Below are 19,412 nucleotides of genomic sequence, written 5' to 3' on the forward strand. Positions count from 1 at the left end.
TTAGATGCAATGGAGAAGTTAAGATTGATGATTGTATGCTGAATGATTCTGGAAACTCTGATGTAAGCTTGAGTGATGATTCTGAAATAAGTAGAAAAGTACATGATAGTTTAATTTTGCCAGTAGATGTTAGTGATATTGTGCCTGAATGTGTTAATAAAAATGTGAAAGAAAATTTGATCAGTGATAAAATAGTGAAAGTAATTAGTGACTGTGATAACAAATGTAACTATAGTGATCAAAGGTTTAAAATCATAAATGAAATTTGTCAAAATGTGTATTTAGAGAAGGAAAGTTGTTTTGAAAATTTGGAACAAGTTCCTAATAGTAATTCAAAGTGAATGTGTACAAGTAGTGGAGGAAGGGAGTGTGTGTGTTGAAATTAGTAGTTTGCAGAGAGATTTGAGGGACATTTGCAAAAGTAATTACCCAGTTAGTGAAAGTACTACAAAACTAAATGAAAAACCAGAAAATATTAAACTTGTGCTGAAGAATTTATACTCTATGACACACAGACAAATCCGTCTCGTACACCTTGTCATGCCATGCTATGAATGTTTTGATCCAGTAGTAATGCAAAAACTAATTGAAAGAAAATTACAATTCATAAGAAGCGCTTTCTGTAAATTCAAACACTGAGAAATGAAAAATCGGGTAACTTAAAACATTTTGTAGTTTACATTTATATTTTTTGTGTGAACATTTGCATATTTACCTATATTTTTGTCTATTCGTAGAGTGAGGGTTGCAAAGTTAATATCCGAACATTAGTGTATGCTTTTACCTGGCGTAGATTGGAGGTTGTTTAATATTTATGTAGGACAATTTGAAATTGTTGAAAACCCACATCCAAATGCATACAGACTTGTATAGTTCTTTGATATTTAACACACCATTGGGAGTTTATTTGAAATGTATCTTACAATACACTGTCAAGATCATACTGTATACTTTAGCAAACCATATGGTAAGTACTTTAACCCGGTGAAAGTGACGTAACTAATAGAAAGAAATTTATCCTAATCTCTGTTATCACTGAATATTTGAACATTTTTTAAGATTCTTATTTCCATTATACGTTACGAATTAAAAAGTTATTTGAGGAGTTGAAATAGTTGAGACTACATTCTGTGCACTGTATAGTCAAGGCAAAATCTTGGGGTGCAATAGTTTTGTAGTGAAATTTAACAGGTAGGGGATCTGTGGTACTTTCATAGATACACCATGTGGTATATAGTGCCTTGCCTCAGCCAGTGACTTCATGTTTATTTTCTGGAATCACTTCTCTTCTACTATCCTATCTAGTCAGTAAGAGCAATTAGTATCCTTCTACTATCCTAGAGTATACAGTGTGCAACATGTAAGACACAAGACTATATCTTGACCAGGCACTGAACTTACAGTGTGGAAGAACAAAACAACACCGATTCCATTTTTTTTAGTAACCTGTATTTTCAATATGATATCCACTTTTCTTATAAAGTTTCAACATGTAGTGATTTGCCACTGTGTACCAGTAAAATATAAACAGAGTAATTTAGTAAATGGTCCATGTTGCCATCAATTATTATCGAAACTGAGAGCAATAATGATAGCGGTTACACCCACATTGGGCTGATAAAAACTAATGGGGGAAACTTTTGACAGGGAGATCTTAGAAGGAAATTAGCCTTCAATGAAAAGGAACAGGCTTATTACATGAAACTTTCAATGAAAAAGCAGATGATGTGACTGCCTGTTTGTGTGGTATGGATAGTAAATATCTGGCAGATGTCAAAAAATATTTTGTGGTACCCTGAATGATGTGTATAGCTACCAAATCAAACCCAAACATACATACCAAGGCCCCATTACACTAAAACCATGTAGAGTTCCATTTTCAAATAAAAAGGCAAGATATAATCACAATCTCCATAATTATTCTATCAAGGCTATGAATTCTGATAAACATGTAGTGGCAGTCATAACAATTTTGTGAGGACGGTAAGAACAGATGCAATTTCAAATGAAGACAACCTCAAAACATCCTAACAAAACTTCCACAGGAGGATGCAAGCTCTTTTTGCAATTTGGGGCTGGTGAACCCAAGGCTCTGAGCTGGTGTGACTCTTTCCTTTTTCATATCTCATTCGAACTTCTGTGAACATGGCAAAGGAACATTTCTCAGGAAGGAATTTATTATGTCTATATTACTTGAATGGTTCCGTCTGTGGAGAATGAAGAAAATGGAAATTTATGTTTGAGTTAGTTACTGGGACAGAAGTGTTTACGATTCCCAAGTTTTGAGATTCATACAGTAGCTATTTCTAATGCCTTAATGAGCACTATGGTCATCCACTGGAAGTATTATTTAATAATTGTTTCTTGTATGGCACCAAATCTAGAAATTTGAATCTACGGTCGCAGGTTCGAATCCTGCCTCGGGCATGGATGTGTGTGATGTCCTTAGGTTCGTTAGGTTTAAGTAGTTCTAAGTTCTAGGGGACTGATGACCTTAGAAGTTAAGTCCCATAGTGCTCAGAGCCATTTGAACCATTTTTTTGAAATTTGAATGTATTTTCTCTAACTGAAATTACCCATGTTAAAATGGACCGTTTACCAATTGCGGAAAAGGTCGATATTGAGTTGATGTATGGCTATTGTGATCAAAATTCCCAATGGGCGTGTGCTATGTATGCTGCTCGGTATCCTGGACGACATCATCCAAGTGTCCGGACCCTTAGCCGGATAGTTACGTTATTTAAGGAAACAGGAAGTGTTCAGCCACATGCGAAACGTCAGTCACGACCTGCAACAAATGATGATGCCCAAGTATGTGTTTTAGCTGCTGTCGCGGCTAATCCGCACATCAGTAGCAGACAAATTGTGTGAGAATGGGGAATCTAAAAAACATCGGTGTTGAGAATGCTACACCAACATCGATTGCACCTGTACCATATTCTATGCACCAGGAATTGCGTGGCGACGACTTTGAACGTCGTGTACAGTTTTGCCACGGGGCACAAGAGAAATTACGGGACGTAAACAGATTTTTGCACACGTTCTGTTTAGCGACGAAGCGTCATTCACCAATAGCGGCAACGTAAACCAGCATAATGTGCACTATTTGGCAATGGAAAATCCACGATGGCTGTGACAAGTGGAACATCAGCGACCTTGGTGGGTTAATGTATGGTGCGGCATTATGGGAGGAAGGATAATGGGCCACCATTTTATCGATGGCAATCTAAATGGTGCAATGTATGCTGATTTCCTACGTGATGTTCTACCGATGTTACTACAAGATGTTTCAGTGCATGACAGAATGGCGATGTACTTCCAACATGATGGATGTCTGCCACATACCTCACGTGAGGTTGAAGCGGTATGGAATAGTATATTTCATGACAGGTGGATTGGTCATCGAAGCACCATAATATGGCCCGCACATTCACCAGATTTCTTTCTGTGGGGAAAGTTGAAGAATAACCCACCGACAACGCCTGACAACATATGTCAGCGCATTGTCAATACATGTGCTAACATTATGGAAGGCGGACTACTCGCTGTTGCGAGGAGTGTCGTTACACATATTGCCAAATGCTCTGAGGTTGACAGATGTTGATGTCTGCGCAGACAGATCGTTCCGTGTGGACCGGGCTTAATAGACAGTCGCGATACTCGCTGCTGTAGGCTGAGGAAGTTGTTACGAATCGACAGCTGGAGCGATACTAGCGTTCCAAGCGGCAAAAGGAGAACTTCAGTTGCTTCGTAAGCACAGTGTTTGTTTCGTATCTCTTTCCTACGTGATTTACGAAATATTTGAATTTTCTTTTTTTTGCCTCCAAGAGTTTGCGTAATATCAGAAGACACAGATGTTCCTAAAATGATTCTAAAATAAGTGCAAGTAGGGATAAATCTCATCAATCCAGTGGCAAGTTACAATACTTTCGTGAAGAAACACTTGTGACGTTGGATAGAACTGCAGCTTACCACGTTGATATCAACGAAATGTAAACACACAGATTCACTCATAAAAAGCACAGTTATGAAACTCTACATGCAAAGTTTGTCGTTCCATAGGCCTGCAGTATTGTCATTGTCGCATGTTGCCACAAGTACGACCTCAATCATTATATTATTCCAAGTGGGACAAGCAACTGCCACATAGTGGGAGAAATATACTGTGAGTGTAAACCCCAAGACCTCAAAGCCAATAACACTGAAAGAAGTGCTGTCATATGTTAAATTTGCCATTAGAGACTTTTTTTAATCCAATGACATATGCACTAGATTATCAGTATCGTAGAAATGCTGTAACTTCTGCTTTAAAAGGTGGAACATATTGTCACTTATCCCACGTTTTATTTTTATGCCTTCCATATGCCTCTGTAATGAACACACTGATGGAAACATACAACATTCTGACAAAACCTGTATGCTTTAATATAATAAATTTAGAGCAAACAGCTTAATTTTGTCTTTCCATCTTTTGAGATGGCATGCTAATCTGATTTAACAACAAGCTAAGGGCATCTTTTTTTAAAAATATCGGGCTCCTATAGTCTTCAAAATTTGTTTGTCCTTCTTCACGTGATCCTTCAGATACAGTTCCTCTTGCTGTCTGTACTTAAAATGATACGCACTTTGCTTGTCCCATTACAGTTTTGCACCAAGTGTAGTGATCCGCGCATTCTAATACTCCACGCGCTTTTTCTAAACACGAGTAACTGCGCTTAATTTTACCACTTCATCGTCAAAACAGGTCTGTGTTGACGATTCGGATGAATCTGGCACTGATATAGGGAGAGCTGAACTGACTGCTTTTGTACTGTATGAGCGTTTTACAGTTTTAGACGGGTTGCCGAGCCTTTGTGGCAGTCTCCTCATCATCGTCATTGAGGTGGTGTATTTGGAATGTTAAGCAATGTGGTTAACTGTATTCCACACGTGTTTATTATTGTCTGCATTCATGAACTGGTTTCGATCGACGTATAACGGACAAAACGTTATTATAAAGGTATACATGGTGTTTTTTCATAAGATCTTCTCGTCTGCTATTCATTAGCCATTTTCTACACCTAAAACAAAACATTAAACATCAATATACATGTAATTTACAAGCGAATCGTGACGATGCAGTTTAGTAACATGATGTTATACACCTCTCAGGGTCCTTAGCAAATTAAAAAAAGAACAGTGTGGTATCTTTTTCTTGTCGATGCTGCAATTTATTGCGCTACGCTACATTCTCATCTGTAAAAACCAATGTACAAACCAAATTAAATAGCTAATACTCGCTTTCGTTTTCACGATCGCACCAAACTCAATAGTTTATTAGCTTAGTTGTTGTGCGATTTTAAAGGAATAATAAATGTTAAATACAGTGAGTCAGTAATGAAAATCTCATTTTCCACATGTTAAGCCGTCCTATACCCGTAATTTTCCGCCACTTATTTATTAGTAAACACTTGTTGGAGAGTGACATGCCGCCCCCCCCCCCCCCCAATCGAGGTGTGACACTGACCTGTAACATATCCCGAAGTCTACAATATGCATTTTGAGGCTGTTGATATGAAAGTTGGAAGTACAGATCTTCCAGTTAAATCAGGAATAGCTTAAGTGCATTACTTGAAAGTAACACAGGAAAAGCTTACTTATGTAGGTGGTAGTAGTGTCGGCAAAAAGTTCTTGTGTGTGAAGTTGCCACGTAGAACACCAGGTGTAAAACTTTTCTCCCGAGTCTTGAAATGTGTCGGAACGAAAGTGAGGCATTCATATGATTCAATAATAGTTCTCATTTCACTACACTTATACAAATGTCTGAGTTCTGCTGTGTTAACATTGCAAAGTCCTGTAGGCATGTGGAGTATTCGCTGAAACTGTCATATTGGAAGCAGAATCAAACACATTTGTTACTTTACTTGATATTTTCAGGAGAAAAAGGCAATGTTCCTTCTTATTAATATAAACGTTCAGAGTCACAGCTGTGTTTGACCAACCATAACTGATGCTTAATGTGCATGTCGTCATATAATATGAAGGGCTTATTTCAATAGTGGTACAAGTTCATTACCTCCAATTTTCTGTCTATAATGCTTCTGAAATTAATGCTCCAAACAAACATAAATAAAAGTTCATCTCTAGCAAGAAGCCAATGCTTGAATATTTCTGGTATCTCAACTGCAGATTTTTCAGTGCTCATTTAACTTTACGACTCTGTATCTCAAAATGAACAAAAATGGACTTGTACCACTATTGAAATAAGTCCTTCATATGCACACACAGCACATAGATCTAGTGAGGCACAAGGCTCTCATAACGAAGTACGTACGTCGGTCAACAGATGGCACTAGGAAAAGAATGTTAACTGCGCTTTTCAGTTGCTACTTGCGACTCTTAGTTGCGATTTGTCACAGAAATCGCAGTTTGACTCGGTAGCGAATAGCGTAGTATGAACTTTGCTCAACAGATGGCACTGCTAACTGCGCTTTTTAGTTGCTACTTGTGACTCTTAGTTGCGACTTGTTCTTCGACCATAGATACTAATAGACTGGGCAAGCAATGCAGCGGCTATACATCTGGCGTGGCTGCAACATAGAATCACGTGACTGTTGGCAGAACGTCGGCGGGAGTTCAAGGCAGCATTCTGATTCCTGATTTCACTCCCAGTATTTGTCAGTGGATTTCCTGCTAATTTCACCACATTAAATGTAGCTTAAGTAAACACAGCTCGAAGTGATAAATTATTGCGTAACTACTGTACAAATTTAGTTTTACAGCCATTACCTCACAATGAACTTTGCGAACTGCTGAAACACTTTAGATGTTCGGCAATATATTCGCCGTGAATATTTCAGTGTTACCAATTATGAGATGCATTCTCTACTAACAATACGCGTTATGCACTGTTTAAAATGTAAATATTGCGTGTGTGTGTGTGTGTGTGTGTGTGTTTTAGTGCCTTGGTTGGAGAAAGTGTTGTTGTTGTTGTTGTGGTCTTCAGTCCTGAGACTGGTTTGATGCAGCTCTCCATGCTACTCTATCCTGTGCAAGCTTCTTCATCTCCCAGTATCTACTGCAACCTACATCCTTCTGAATCTGCTTAGTGTATTCATCTCTTGGTCTCCCTCTACGATTTTTACCCTCCACACTGCCCTCCAATACTAAATTTGTGATCCCTTGATGCCTCAAAACATGTCCTACCAACCGATCCCTTCTTTTAGTCAAGTTGTGCCACAAACTTCTCTTCTCCCCAATCCTATTCAATACCTCCTCATTAGTTACGTGATCTACCCACCTTATCTTCAGCATTCTTCTGTAGCACCACATTTCGAAAGCTTCTATTCTCTTCTTGTCCAAACTAGTTATCGTCCATGTTTCACTTCCATACATGGCTACACTCCATACAAATACTTTCAGAAACGACTTCCTGACACTTAAATCTATACTCGATGTTAACAAATTTCTCTTCTTGAGAAATGCTTTCCTTGCCATTGCCAGTCTACATCTTATATCCTCTCTACTTCGACCATCATCGGTTATTTTACTCCCTAAATAGCAAAACTCCTTTACTACTTTAAGTGTCTCATTTCCTAATCTAATTCCCTCAGCATCACCCGACTCAATTTGACTACATTCCATTATCCTCGTTTTGCTTTTGTTGATGTTCATCTTATATCCTCCTTTCAAGACACTGTCCATTCCGTTCAACTGCTCTTCCAAGTCCTTTGCTGTCTCTGACAGAATTACAATGTCATCAGCGAATCTCAAAGTTTTTACTTCTTCTCCATGAATTTTAATACCTACTCCGAATTTTTCTTTTGTTTCCTTTACTGCTTGCTCAATATACAGATTGAATAACATCGGGGAGACTTCATAAATCTGCATAAACAACGAAACCTGTAACGTAAACACACGTGTTCACATCGAATGTAACGAACTCAATTGTGTCGTTCACCCACAAAACGTAAAGCAGTTTCATTTGAAAGCTCTCTCTCCCTCTCTCTCTCACACACACACACACACACACACACACACACACACATATATATATATATATATATATATATATATATATATATATATATACACTAATATGAAATTCTAACTATCTGTTACTTAACTTTAAACTGGTGCAGCCCAAATAGCAAACAATTGAGTTATTCTTTCTCCTGCAAAGTATGTTAAGAGTTTTATTCTTAACTGTCTATGGCAATCTGTTACTAGACTAGGAATATCATATCTTGAATGACAAAGGTAAGAGCATAATATAATTCACATAAATTTTTCATATAACCTTTATTTTGCAGCACAATACAGTATTTACAACAAACTCAGCACTGAACAAATTTCTATTTTTTTTAAAGTAGACCAACACTACACACGAACCATTTAGTGACCCTTAAATAATATTGTTTTTGTAAGCAAGCTCCTTACACATCCTTTCTGAAAGGTTTCTGTTACAGTCGTCCCCAAATGATAATTTCTGATCTTGAAATACTCAAATAAAATGGATTTTATAAGAGTTGTACGATGGTTTTCTGTGGGATCAATGCTCATTATATGTTCATTGATAGATGTAAATACATTGCTGTCAATTTCTGCCATAGCAGATGACAAGAGCACAAGCATTACATTTTTTTTTTTTTTGTCAGCATACCCTTTGCCTGCTGCAAACGATAGGCTTGTTCTGCTACTTTACAGATTTGAACAACATCCCTGGAAGGTGTTACTAAACCTCCCATATTCTTTCTCGTGAGGAGTTCATTTTCGCTTTCTAATAAGCCATATAAAGAATTCGCACATTCAGTACAATATATGGTTTTCTTCAACTTACGTACTATAAATCCTGCAATGTACACAACAACATTTGTCACATACTTTGACAGTTGTTTAAAACAAATAGAAGGGATACTGTAACAGTGATCATGAGACACTTTTTCAACATCAGGAATTTCAGCTCGGAAATTTATACATGAAACAAATGGGTTTGTTTGTACTTTACCCAGTGCTGAAGATACATTCAGAATAGAACACTCTTCAGTGTCTAAACAAGTTCCAAACTCTGAACCCCTTACTTGCTGATGTATAAGTAACCTTTTGTAAGCAGCTTTGAACTGAGTGGCTGTAGGGTTATTGTTATCACCACCATACCTCCTGATTGAACTAAAAAATGTCTCAATGTGATCTTGTAACAACTTGTGTGTCAGTAAGAATTTAAGTTGTGGATTAGGACTGCTTATCAGAGAATTGTATAACCTTTTGAGACTTTGAATTGACACAATAAAACCAAGGAAACCAGTCTTTCTGTTTGTAAACAAAACAGAGGGGCCATTTGCATCCAGTCTTAAATTCTTTATATATTCTTCAGCTTCATCCAGAAAAGACAAAATGTGGCTAGCAGTCTGCAATGACAGAGGTGCTTTATAACCTTTCGCTAACAGATTTCTACTGTTGAAGCAATCAAAAACATTGTTCATAATCCTTATGAACCTAACTGTTGGATCACAGTCTTTAAAATCGTCTAGCTGCAAATCTTTGCCAAGAAATTCAAGGGCATTAGCTACACTATTACTCAACGTCTGTGCAGCAATTCTGACATTCATCTTATGGCGATACCACTCAACATGCTTCATTCTTATTTTTGTAGCAAGATGAAGTGTCTCCACACATTGCAAATCATGTAACTTGAGTACATAATCCCATTTAATAGGATTTCTATTGCCATCAAAAATTGTGCCCTTACCAGCTAAGGTATTACGTACTAACTTTAGCATGTGACATGGGTCAAGGAAAATAATATTTCATCATTACACAATGGGTGCTTAAAGAAAGATTTTATGTTAGCTAAAGAAAAAGAAGCACCTAGCTTTTCTATCATTGCAGTATTTACATGTGTTCCATCAAAAGTTACGGATATCACCTCAACACCAGCATCAAAAGTAAACTTTAGAGCCTCATTCAATATGTTAGATTTTTCTAGTGCAGTTAGTCCATTGACTAGAAAGTAACCAATTGGCAGTTTCCAAGAACTGTTAACAGCAGTTACCATAAATGTTAGTGCCTCATTTGCAACAGGAAGGTTATCATCATCAAGCTCTGCCCCATAATCTACATATCCAACAAATTTATTTTGACGAAATTCAATGTGTTTTCTTATGGCAATTTCGTCAAATGACATAGCACACAGCAATTTCTTGCCCTTGTTCATAAGCTCTTGACTCTTTATTCTGAGAGCAACTGCTGCTTCTTTGCTAAAACCTGGATTTCCATCAATCACACTGTACCACCTTCTCAGTGTCCGTGGATGTGGCAGAGATGTATTGAAATTTCTCCTTACGTAACTGTAGGCCTTGCTGCTGTAGAAATTAAGAGTTAAAGCAAAGGTCCGAAGAGCTGCTGGGTACTTTTCTCTTGTTTGACCTCTGCTGACATGCTTTAACAACTCTGATGCACCTGGTGGCAGCATCTGAAAGCAATATGATACTCTCAGTAAAGAACTGCAAGAGCTAGGCTACAATCTGTCATTCACTCAACATGTTCTGTATATCATATCATGCAGAAGACTCTACATTGATAAGGAAAGAGAAAACAACACATAATTAGCAGTTACAAACTAAAATTGTGCATAGAAGGAACAAAATATCGTAACTGTTTCTACTATTTGTGCTCATGTATGGTAGATCTAACATAGTTAAGTTTCCAAGAGTGTCTCCACTTTAATAAAAGTTACTGCTTTCTCATTTATATTAAATTATGGTGCTTTCTCCCACTTTATTTTATCCATTGTGGTTATTGAACACCACAACTGTTTTTGTAAATTACACTGTAGGAAATAATGCAACCAGTCACGAGTTTCTTTTAGTAGTGATTTCTATTGTACCATTACTAGCTTTGAGTCTGAGCCCATTGTCAGATGGTAGCATTGATTTCTTGCAAGTTTTATGTATGTGTCCCAAAATATAACAAAGTTCTAAGAGAGGAAATGTAAAGGAGAGAATTTCATGAAGTAAGTGCAATGTGTACAGTCTATATACAATCTAATACCTTTCAAGAAAAATGTAATTTCAAAATTTTAGGACACACACATAAAACTGCAAGGAATTAGTGGTATTGCATGGCAATGGGTTCCAGGTCTGAAACTAGCAATGTTACAATAACAATCACTTCTAAAAAACTTGTGGCTAGTTGCAGTACTCTCCACAGTGTAATTGTATCCTATTATTTACATGAACATGTAGATGTTTATAAAACAATGCCTACATTTGTGTGAATAGAGCCTTTCTTACAATCAACTATGTCACTTGTCATGGAACCATAAGACAGGTACAATACTAGAATCTACACCACCTGATATTTATAATAAGAATGGCAATTTGGTATGTCTTCAATGTCATATGTCAAGAAATTATAAGTACTACTTGAAGTACATAGTTCTATCTTACCTTCAGCAAATTACCCATGGATTCACTTATAAGATTATTCTTTTGAAGGTCAATTATTAATGATTCCAAATTTAAAATTTTCTTCCTCATCCTGTGGGCTGATCGCTGCAAATTACTTAATTTTCTGGCTTTCTTCTTCAGCTGCTTTTTTGCAACACTTGCCATTTTACTAGCTATGCCAGGAACAGCCAAATCATCTTCCTTAAAATCTCCTATGTATCTAAAACATTTGTTTGTCCCAACTTTTACTTCAGAAGCTTGTATAGCGGCTGCAAACAAAATACCAGCACCATAATTTAATATAAATGAGAAAGCAGTAACTTTTATTAAAGTGGAGACACTCTTGGAAACTTAACTATGTTAGATCTACCATACATGAGCACAAATAGTAGAAACAGTTATGATATTTTGTTCCTTCTATGCACAATTTTAGTTTGTAACTGCTAATTATGTGTTGTTTTCTCTTTCCTTATCAATGTAGAGTCTTCTGCATGATGTGATATACAGAATATGTTGAGTGAATGACAGTTTGTAGCCTAGCTCTTGCAGTTCTTTACTGAGAGTATCATATTGCTTTCAGATGCTGCCACCAGGTACATCAGAGTTGTTAAAGCATGTCAGCAGAGGTCAAACAAGAGAAAAGTACCCGGCAGCTCTTCGGACCTTTGCTTTAACTCTTAATTTCTACAGCAGCAAGACCTACAGTTACGTAAGGAGAAATTTCAATACATCTCTGCCACATCCACGGACACTGAGAAGGTGGTACAGTGTGATTGATGGAAATCCAGGTTTTAGCAAAGAAGCAGCAGTTGCTCTCAGAATAAAGAGTCAAGAGCTTATGAACAAGGGCAAGAAATTGCTGTGTGCTATGTCATTTGACGAAATTGCCATAAGAAAACACATTGAATTTCGTCAAAATAAATTTGTTGGATATGTAGATTATGGGGCAGAGCTTGATGATGATAACCTTCCTGTTGCAAATGAGGCACTAACATTTATGGTAACTGCTGTTAACAGTTCTTGGAAACTGCCAATTGGTTACTTTCTAGTCAATGGACTAACTGCACTAGAAAAATCTAACATATTGAATGAGGCTCTAAAGTTTACTTTTGATGCTGGTGTTGAGGTGATATCCGTAACTTTTGATGGAACACATGTAAATACTGCAATGATAGAAAAGCTAGGTGCTTCTTTTTCTTTAGCTAACATAAAATCTTTCTTTAAGCACCCATTGTGTAATGATGAAATATTATTTTCCTTGACCCATGTCACATGCTAAAGTTAGTACGTAATACCTTAGCTGGTAAGGGCACAATTTTTGATGGCAATAGAAATCCTATTAAATGGGATTATGTACTCAAGTTACATGATTTGCAATGTGTGGAGACACTTCATCTTGCTACAAAAATAAGAATGAAGCATGTTGAGTGGTATCGCCATAAGATGAATGTCAGAATTGCTGCACAGACGTTGAGTAATAGTGTAGCTAATGCCCTTGAATTTCTTGGCAAAGATTTGCAGCTAGACGATTTTAAAGACTGTGATCCAACAGTTAGGTTCATAAGGATTATGAACAATGTTTTTGATTGCTTCAACAGTAGAAATCTGTTAGCGAAAGGTTATAAAGCACCTCTGTCATTGCAGACTGCTAGCCACATTTTGTCTTTTCTGGATGAAGCTGAAGAATATATAAAGAATTTAAGACTGGATGCAAATGGCCCCTCTGTTTTGTTTACAAACAGAAAGACTGGTTTCCTTGGTTTTATTGTGTCAATTCAAAGTCTCAAAAGGTTATACAATTCTCTGATAAGCAGTCCTAATCCACAACTTAAATTCTTACTGACACACAAGTTGTTACAAGATCACATTGAGACATTTTTTAGTTCAATCAGGAGGTATGGTGGTGATAACAATAACCCTACAGCCACTCAGTTCAAAGCTGCTTACAAAAGGTTACTTATACATCAGCAAGTAAGGGGTTCAGAGTTTGGAACTTGTTTAGACACTGAAGAGTGTTCTATTCTGAATGTATCTTCAGCACTGGGTAAAGTACAAACAAACCCATTTGTTTCATGTATAAATTTCCGAGCTGAAATTCCTGATGTTGAAAAAGTGTCTCATGATCACTGTTACAGTATCCCTTCTATTTGTTTTAAACAACTGTCAAAGTATGTGACAAATGTTGTTGTGTACATTGCAGGATTTATAGTACGTAAGTTGAAGAAAACCATATATTGTACTGAATGTGCGAATTCTTTATATGGCTTATTAGAAAGCGAAAATGAACTCCTCACGAGAAAGAATATGGGAGGTTTAGTAACACCTTCCAGGGATGTTGTTCAAATCTGTAAAGTAGCAGAACAAGCCTATCGTTTGCAGCAGGCAAAGGGTATGCTGACAAAAAAAAAAAAAATGTAATGCTTGTGCTCTTGTCATCTGCTATGGCAGAAATTGACAGCAATGTATTTACATCTATCAATGAACATATAATGAGCACTGATCCCACAGAAAACCATCGTACAACTCTTATAAAATCCATTTTATTTGAGTATTTCAAGATCAGAAATTATCATTTGGGGACGACTGTAACAGAAACCTTTCAGAAAGGATGTGTAAGGAGCTTGCTTACAAAAACAATATTATTTAAGGGTCACTAAATGGTTCGTGTGTAGTGTTGGTCTACTTTAAAAAAAATAGAAATTTGTTCAGTGCTGAGTTTGTTGTAAATACTGTATTGTGCTGCAAAATAAAGGTTATATGAAAAATTTATGTGAATTATATTATGCTCTTACCTTTGTCATTCAAGATATGATATTCCTAGTCTAGTAACAGATTGCCATAGACAGTTAAGAATAAAACTCTTAACATACTTTGCAGGAGAAAGAATAACTCAATTGTTTGCTATTTGGGCTGCACCAGTTTAAAGTTAAGTAACAGATAGTTAGAATTTCTGTGTGTGTGTGTGTGTGTGTGTGTGTGTGAGAGAGAGAGAGAGAGAGAGAGAGAGAGAGAGAGAGATTTGTTTATTACCAATAACCCTTTCCATTCCAAAAGCAATGGCAATGTGCATTGCTACTACACAAGAAGAAAGGATGATTTTTACTATCCTGGATTAAATCTGACTGGTACAAAAAGGGGTGAATGATGCTGCCATTATTCTAAATAATAAAGAATAATTTGCAAAAACAAGTTAGGGGTTTCCTTTCTCATCAGGGTTTAGTTTTATTTTGAACTTTCTAGTTACAAAACATGTCAAAAACAGATACTGAATACCATTTGCAAAAAGGTAATTGTATGGCCTATGTTAGTTTCCAGATAATAAGCTGTAATGTATGGGATAAATAATATGCTGCTACAAAAATCTTTGGTCATTTACCGAAAAGCATTAAAAGCCTGACAGATAGCCAACCAGCATTTAAAATCAAACTAAAAGAATCTATGAATGACAGCTCCTACTCAGTATACGATTTTTTTTTATATAAATAAGTGACTGGAAGAATTGTCATGTAATGATAAGTCTACCTTTCATTAAAGTGACACATCATTGCAAAGTATCGTATTCATGATCTGTGGAACAAGTATTCATGTAAGTAGGTTCTGATTTTGTAGATATAAATTCTATCTTATTTGATACATCTACGAAACAAATTGTTTAAACCAAAAAAGAGCTTTCAAATGAAACTGCTTTACGTTTTGTGGGTGAACGACACAATTGAGTTCGTTACATTCGATGTGAACACGTGTGTTTACGTTACAGGTTTCGTTGTTTATGCCGATTTATGAAGTCTATAACACTTTCTCCAACCAAGGCACTAAAACACACACACACACACACACGCAATATTTACATTTTAAACAGTGCATAACGCGTATTGTTAGTAGAGAATGCATCTCATAATTGGTAACACTGAAATATTCACGGCGAATATCTAAAGTGTTTCAGCAGTTCGCAAAGTTCATTGTGAGGTAATGGCTGTAAAACTAAATTTGTACAGTAGTTACGCAATAATTTATCACTTCGAGCTGTGTTTACTTAAGCTACATTTAATGTGGTGAAATTAGCAGGAAATCCACTGACAAATACTGGGAGTGAAATCAGGAATCAGAATGCTGCCTTGAACTCCCGCCGACGTTCTGCCAACAGTCACGTGATTCTATGTTGCAGCCACGCCAGATGTATAGCCGCTGCATTGCTTGCCCAGTCTATTAGTATCTATGGTCGAAGATGTGAAATGATACTTGCGACTGCTAACTGTGACTGAAATCGCAGTTAGATTTTGAGAAGTTGTTATTGTGATATCTGTGACTTCTCAATCACTGTGATTTCTAGCAGATACGCGATTTCCTGCCCAGTTGCCCAGTGCCCACCACTATGCGACTGCTACGTTAGCATTCAAAAGCGTAAATGATAGACAATATTTATTTATTTAGTTTCCTATTTATTGGCTTCTAGAAACAATATTTTATGGTGTATGGAATGCAGAAAGGTCTAACTCCTTATTATGATGCTGTCGGAGCATCCTTGTCATTCAATCAGCTGATAAATGGAACTTCGGACCACCCCCACCAACATAAACATTCCCAGTACGAAGGTTAGAGATGTTTCAACTTGAAGTTTTGGCAAAGAATTATGCTTCCTTTTTGTGTCTGTGAGTATTAACTCTACGAGATGACTGTGTGCTTAAGATCAATTTCAGGAAGGTAAATACAATTTTAATTCTTTCTCTGTCTGCCCTTTGCAATACGTATTTGTATAAACAGTAACAGGATGTGTGTTATACCATAGCGTTATTCAGTAGATGAAAACTAATTAAACATGGTCTTTATTCCAGACAAGCTGTGCTCTTCATCACAAATGCACGTTGCCATGCCACATCCACACACAATTTGAGCGAGATAATTGCAAAGGCTATCTTCAACGAAGAAAACAGGAAGAAAGGCTTGGAGCGACTACAGCGTATGGGCCCATTGCGAACTAAGCAACATGTTCCCGCAAAGCAGGCAGCTGTGTTGGTACCATTTTGTATAGTAAATGAAGAAATTTCGTTGTTATATACGTTGCGATCAAGTACGTTGAAAAATTACAGTGGACAAGTTTCATTTCCTGGTGGCATGCAGGATGAGACAGACAGTGATCTAGAAGAGACGGCTTGTAGGGAGACGTGTGAGGAAATAGGATTACAGAAAAGCGACATAGAGATCTGGGGACATGGAAGTTTTGTTGGTACAAAAGACAATGAAGTAGTCGTTTGCCCGTATCTGGGTTACATAGGGCATGTGAATGTGAAAGACTTGGCAATAAATCGGACAGAAGTGGAATCTGTGTTTACAGTACCATTAAGACTGTTTTGTGATTCTAGTAATTGCGATTACATGGAATATCCAGGCGGGTACACCTTGCCTGTATTCTCTGGAGGAGAGCATAAAATATGGGGGATGACTGCAATTATTACACACACTGTATTGAAATCCCTTATACCTGATTTGTACAAAAACGAAGTTAAATTATTTCGTTAAAAGGTGTTACCGCAGTGAAATAGAAAAAGTCATTGATATGTTTTGTATTTATTTACTGCACCTACTTTGGGATCTCACACATTAGCCTTACCTATATCACACTTTGGTTGTCTTGTGCATGAGAATTTGCAATGCTGCATTTGATGTTGTTATATGTGGTGCTAATAACGTAAATACCAAATTATTTTTAACAGTAGCCTGCGTATAGTGTGAGAGATGAGTCACACTAAATATGAATGTTGATGAAATGAGGTGTCATTGTGGATGTTTGGCATAAGTGTTATTCATTGATCTGCAGTGTTCAGTATATCAGAGTAAATCAGAGCATTGATAGTTACAATTTGCTAGTTCTTTCCACTGTTAGTATGTACTTCAGAATATATTGCTGCTCCACAATAGCAGTTTTTTTTAAAAAGTTGGTTGATAAGTTAGTAACACACAAAAATTACTGCAATTTGTTACTTATTCCTGATACTGTGCTCACAAATGTTGTAAGGTGTTCGAGACTGTGTAAGTAGAAGTAATGTAAGTATTACTGATTGATGATTTCAATAATAAAGGTAAATTCCCTTAATTTTGTGAAAAACAAAGGAGACAAAAAAGTATTTGGGAAAGGTTTCAAAATCAGAAGTAAATTAACAACTGTTTCCTGTTGTAGTCGCCACCATGTGTATCTGGATTTGGAATGTGGATAATTCTTTCTCCATTTATAAACAGTATGAGACTTTTTCCCTCTTTTGCTGGTTGAAGAAGCTTTTTTTTGAAAAAGCATGGTATTGCCACCTTTCGTTTGTGCAGCTGTATGCAAATTGAGGAAGTATCAGTTCTTTTTTGAGTGTTGTTTCCAGCTAGTTCTATACTGAAAGTTACTCAAAAACAATGAACAGTTTGTTTACTGACCTGTGACTGAGTGTCGAATCAGCACGTTTTACTCATCGTACCAGTGAGAAATATGCGTACATTTTTGAATAGATGCGGAAGTGTCGAAAGTCATTTGTTGTTGGTGTGAAATCAAATGCTGCATATTTCTTTAACACATGAACTGAAAATAAATCTTTAAGTTGCATCATTTTAGAAACTTTGTTAAAATTTGGTTGTGACCAAAGTGTTCCATATGATTTGAAAGTGCTTCCATGTCAAACTGGAAAAGATGATGATTTTTCAGATACATTCATAAGTTGAGGCGTTAATCTTCTGTTGTGCATTTGCATATTCCACCAGCATTGCGAAAGGCAAATGATTATGAAGTGCACGGCATACTATACTTCCTGTTGAACCCTAGTAGGATTTCTTACTGGTCCATTTGCAAATAACCTCAGGAAGAGCTGCTTTGATGCCTTTATGACCACTTTAATCTGATTTGGTGTTTGTTGTGTGTACAGCAGTGATCATACAAGGCTTCAGTTTATTCCTAGGTTTTTCGTGTAGTATTGCTTCTTGAAACTTTGTGGACTTTAGCAGGATAGTTGTTGATGTCTGTCTTCAGGTGTTCACCGGAGAATATTTTTCTTTGATGCTTCCTCATTAGTCAAACAAATCTATGATCATTTGTGTCACCTGTCTTTTTCTATGTTAAATATTTCTTTTTAGTTCTATGTGTTAGGGATTTTGCATACCCGAGCAATAATCTTAAGATGAGTCACGTGAGTGTTTTGTAAGTGTTCTTCATTGTAAACCGATTGTATTCTACCGTTATCTTTCCAATGAAATGTAAGTAGCAGTACATGCTGTACTGACTGGAATTCAATTTCACATCCCCACAAACTGTTACACCAAAGTGTTTGTATAACTGGAATGATCTCAACTGTGTGTAGTTGCTATTGTAGTCATAGGACTATGCATTTTTGCATTTTACCAGGTGCACAGTTTTACATCACTGAATATTTTTTGCAAGATAGCTACCTATCATTGCACCACTTTCCATTGTTGTGTTATTGGCTTCATTTTTTCAAGTAATGTTTGAAGTAAAGAGTGCTGTAAATTAGCCATGGCTGACAGTACATTGTGAATGGTTTGGTGGGTAAATGTCAGACTACAGTTCAGTCCCTAGTTCTTCGGAATTTCACTGCCACTTCATGGATGCAACTTTCTGAATGTGTGTGTGAAATGCCAAGTTGCACTGTTGTTTGGGACCCCCATGTATGTTATGTAACTGATTGATGAAGTTAGTTCATAGTTTGAGAAAGAAAAGAGTTTACTATTTGCTACTGAATTGTGCATATTAAGAATGTGGCATTGAAACCAAGCCTTTACAGCCAAGGTGAGTGTGCCAGAATGCCTGCATGGACAATGCCCTCCACAACTGCGACTTGTCCAATGTTGTGGGCTGTTCCTCCCATCTGCCTTATCACACGGCAAGGTAATATTGAAGACTGTAGTACCAACACATCACCTTTGACCCATGACATCATTAAGATGGTGGATACTCCATTTAAAGCTTATACAATTTGGTCACCATGGCATCACACA

At 36.8% G+C, this 19,412-nt stretch overlaps 1 protein-coding gene across 1 annotated transcript; it reads left to right on the forward strand.

Moving 5' to 3' along the window:
• Positions 1 to 15,666: 15,666 nt before the first annotated feature.
• LOC126162080 (mitochondrial coenzyme A diphosphatase NUDT8) lies at positions 15,667 to 16,981 on the forward strand. Its single transcript, XM_049918354.1, has 2 exons — positions 15,667 to 16,127; positions 16,259 to 16,981. The coding sequence occupies exons 1-2, from the start codon at positions 16,096 to 16,098 to the stop codon at positions 16,941 to 16,943; spliced, it is 717 nt and encodes a 238-aa protein (XP_049774311.1). The 5' UTR covers positions 15,667 to 16,095; the 3' UTR covers positions 16,944 to 16,981.
• The last annotated feature ends 2,431 nt before the right edge of the window (positions 16,982 to 19,412 follow it).

The sequence above is a fragment of the Schistocerca cancellata genome, chromosome 2 (assembly GCF_023864275.1).
Source record: "Schistocerca cancellata isolate TAMUIC-IGC-003103 chromosome 2, iqSchCanc2.1, whole genome shotgun sequence".
Taxonomy (NCBI): Eukaryota; Metazoa; Arthropoda; class Insecta; order Orthoptera; family Acrididae; genus Schistocerca; species Schistocerca cancellata.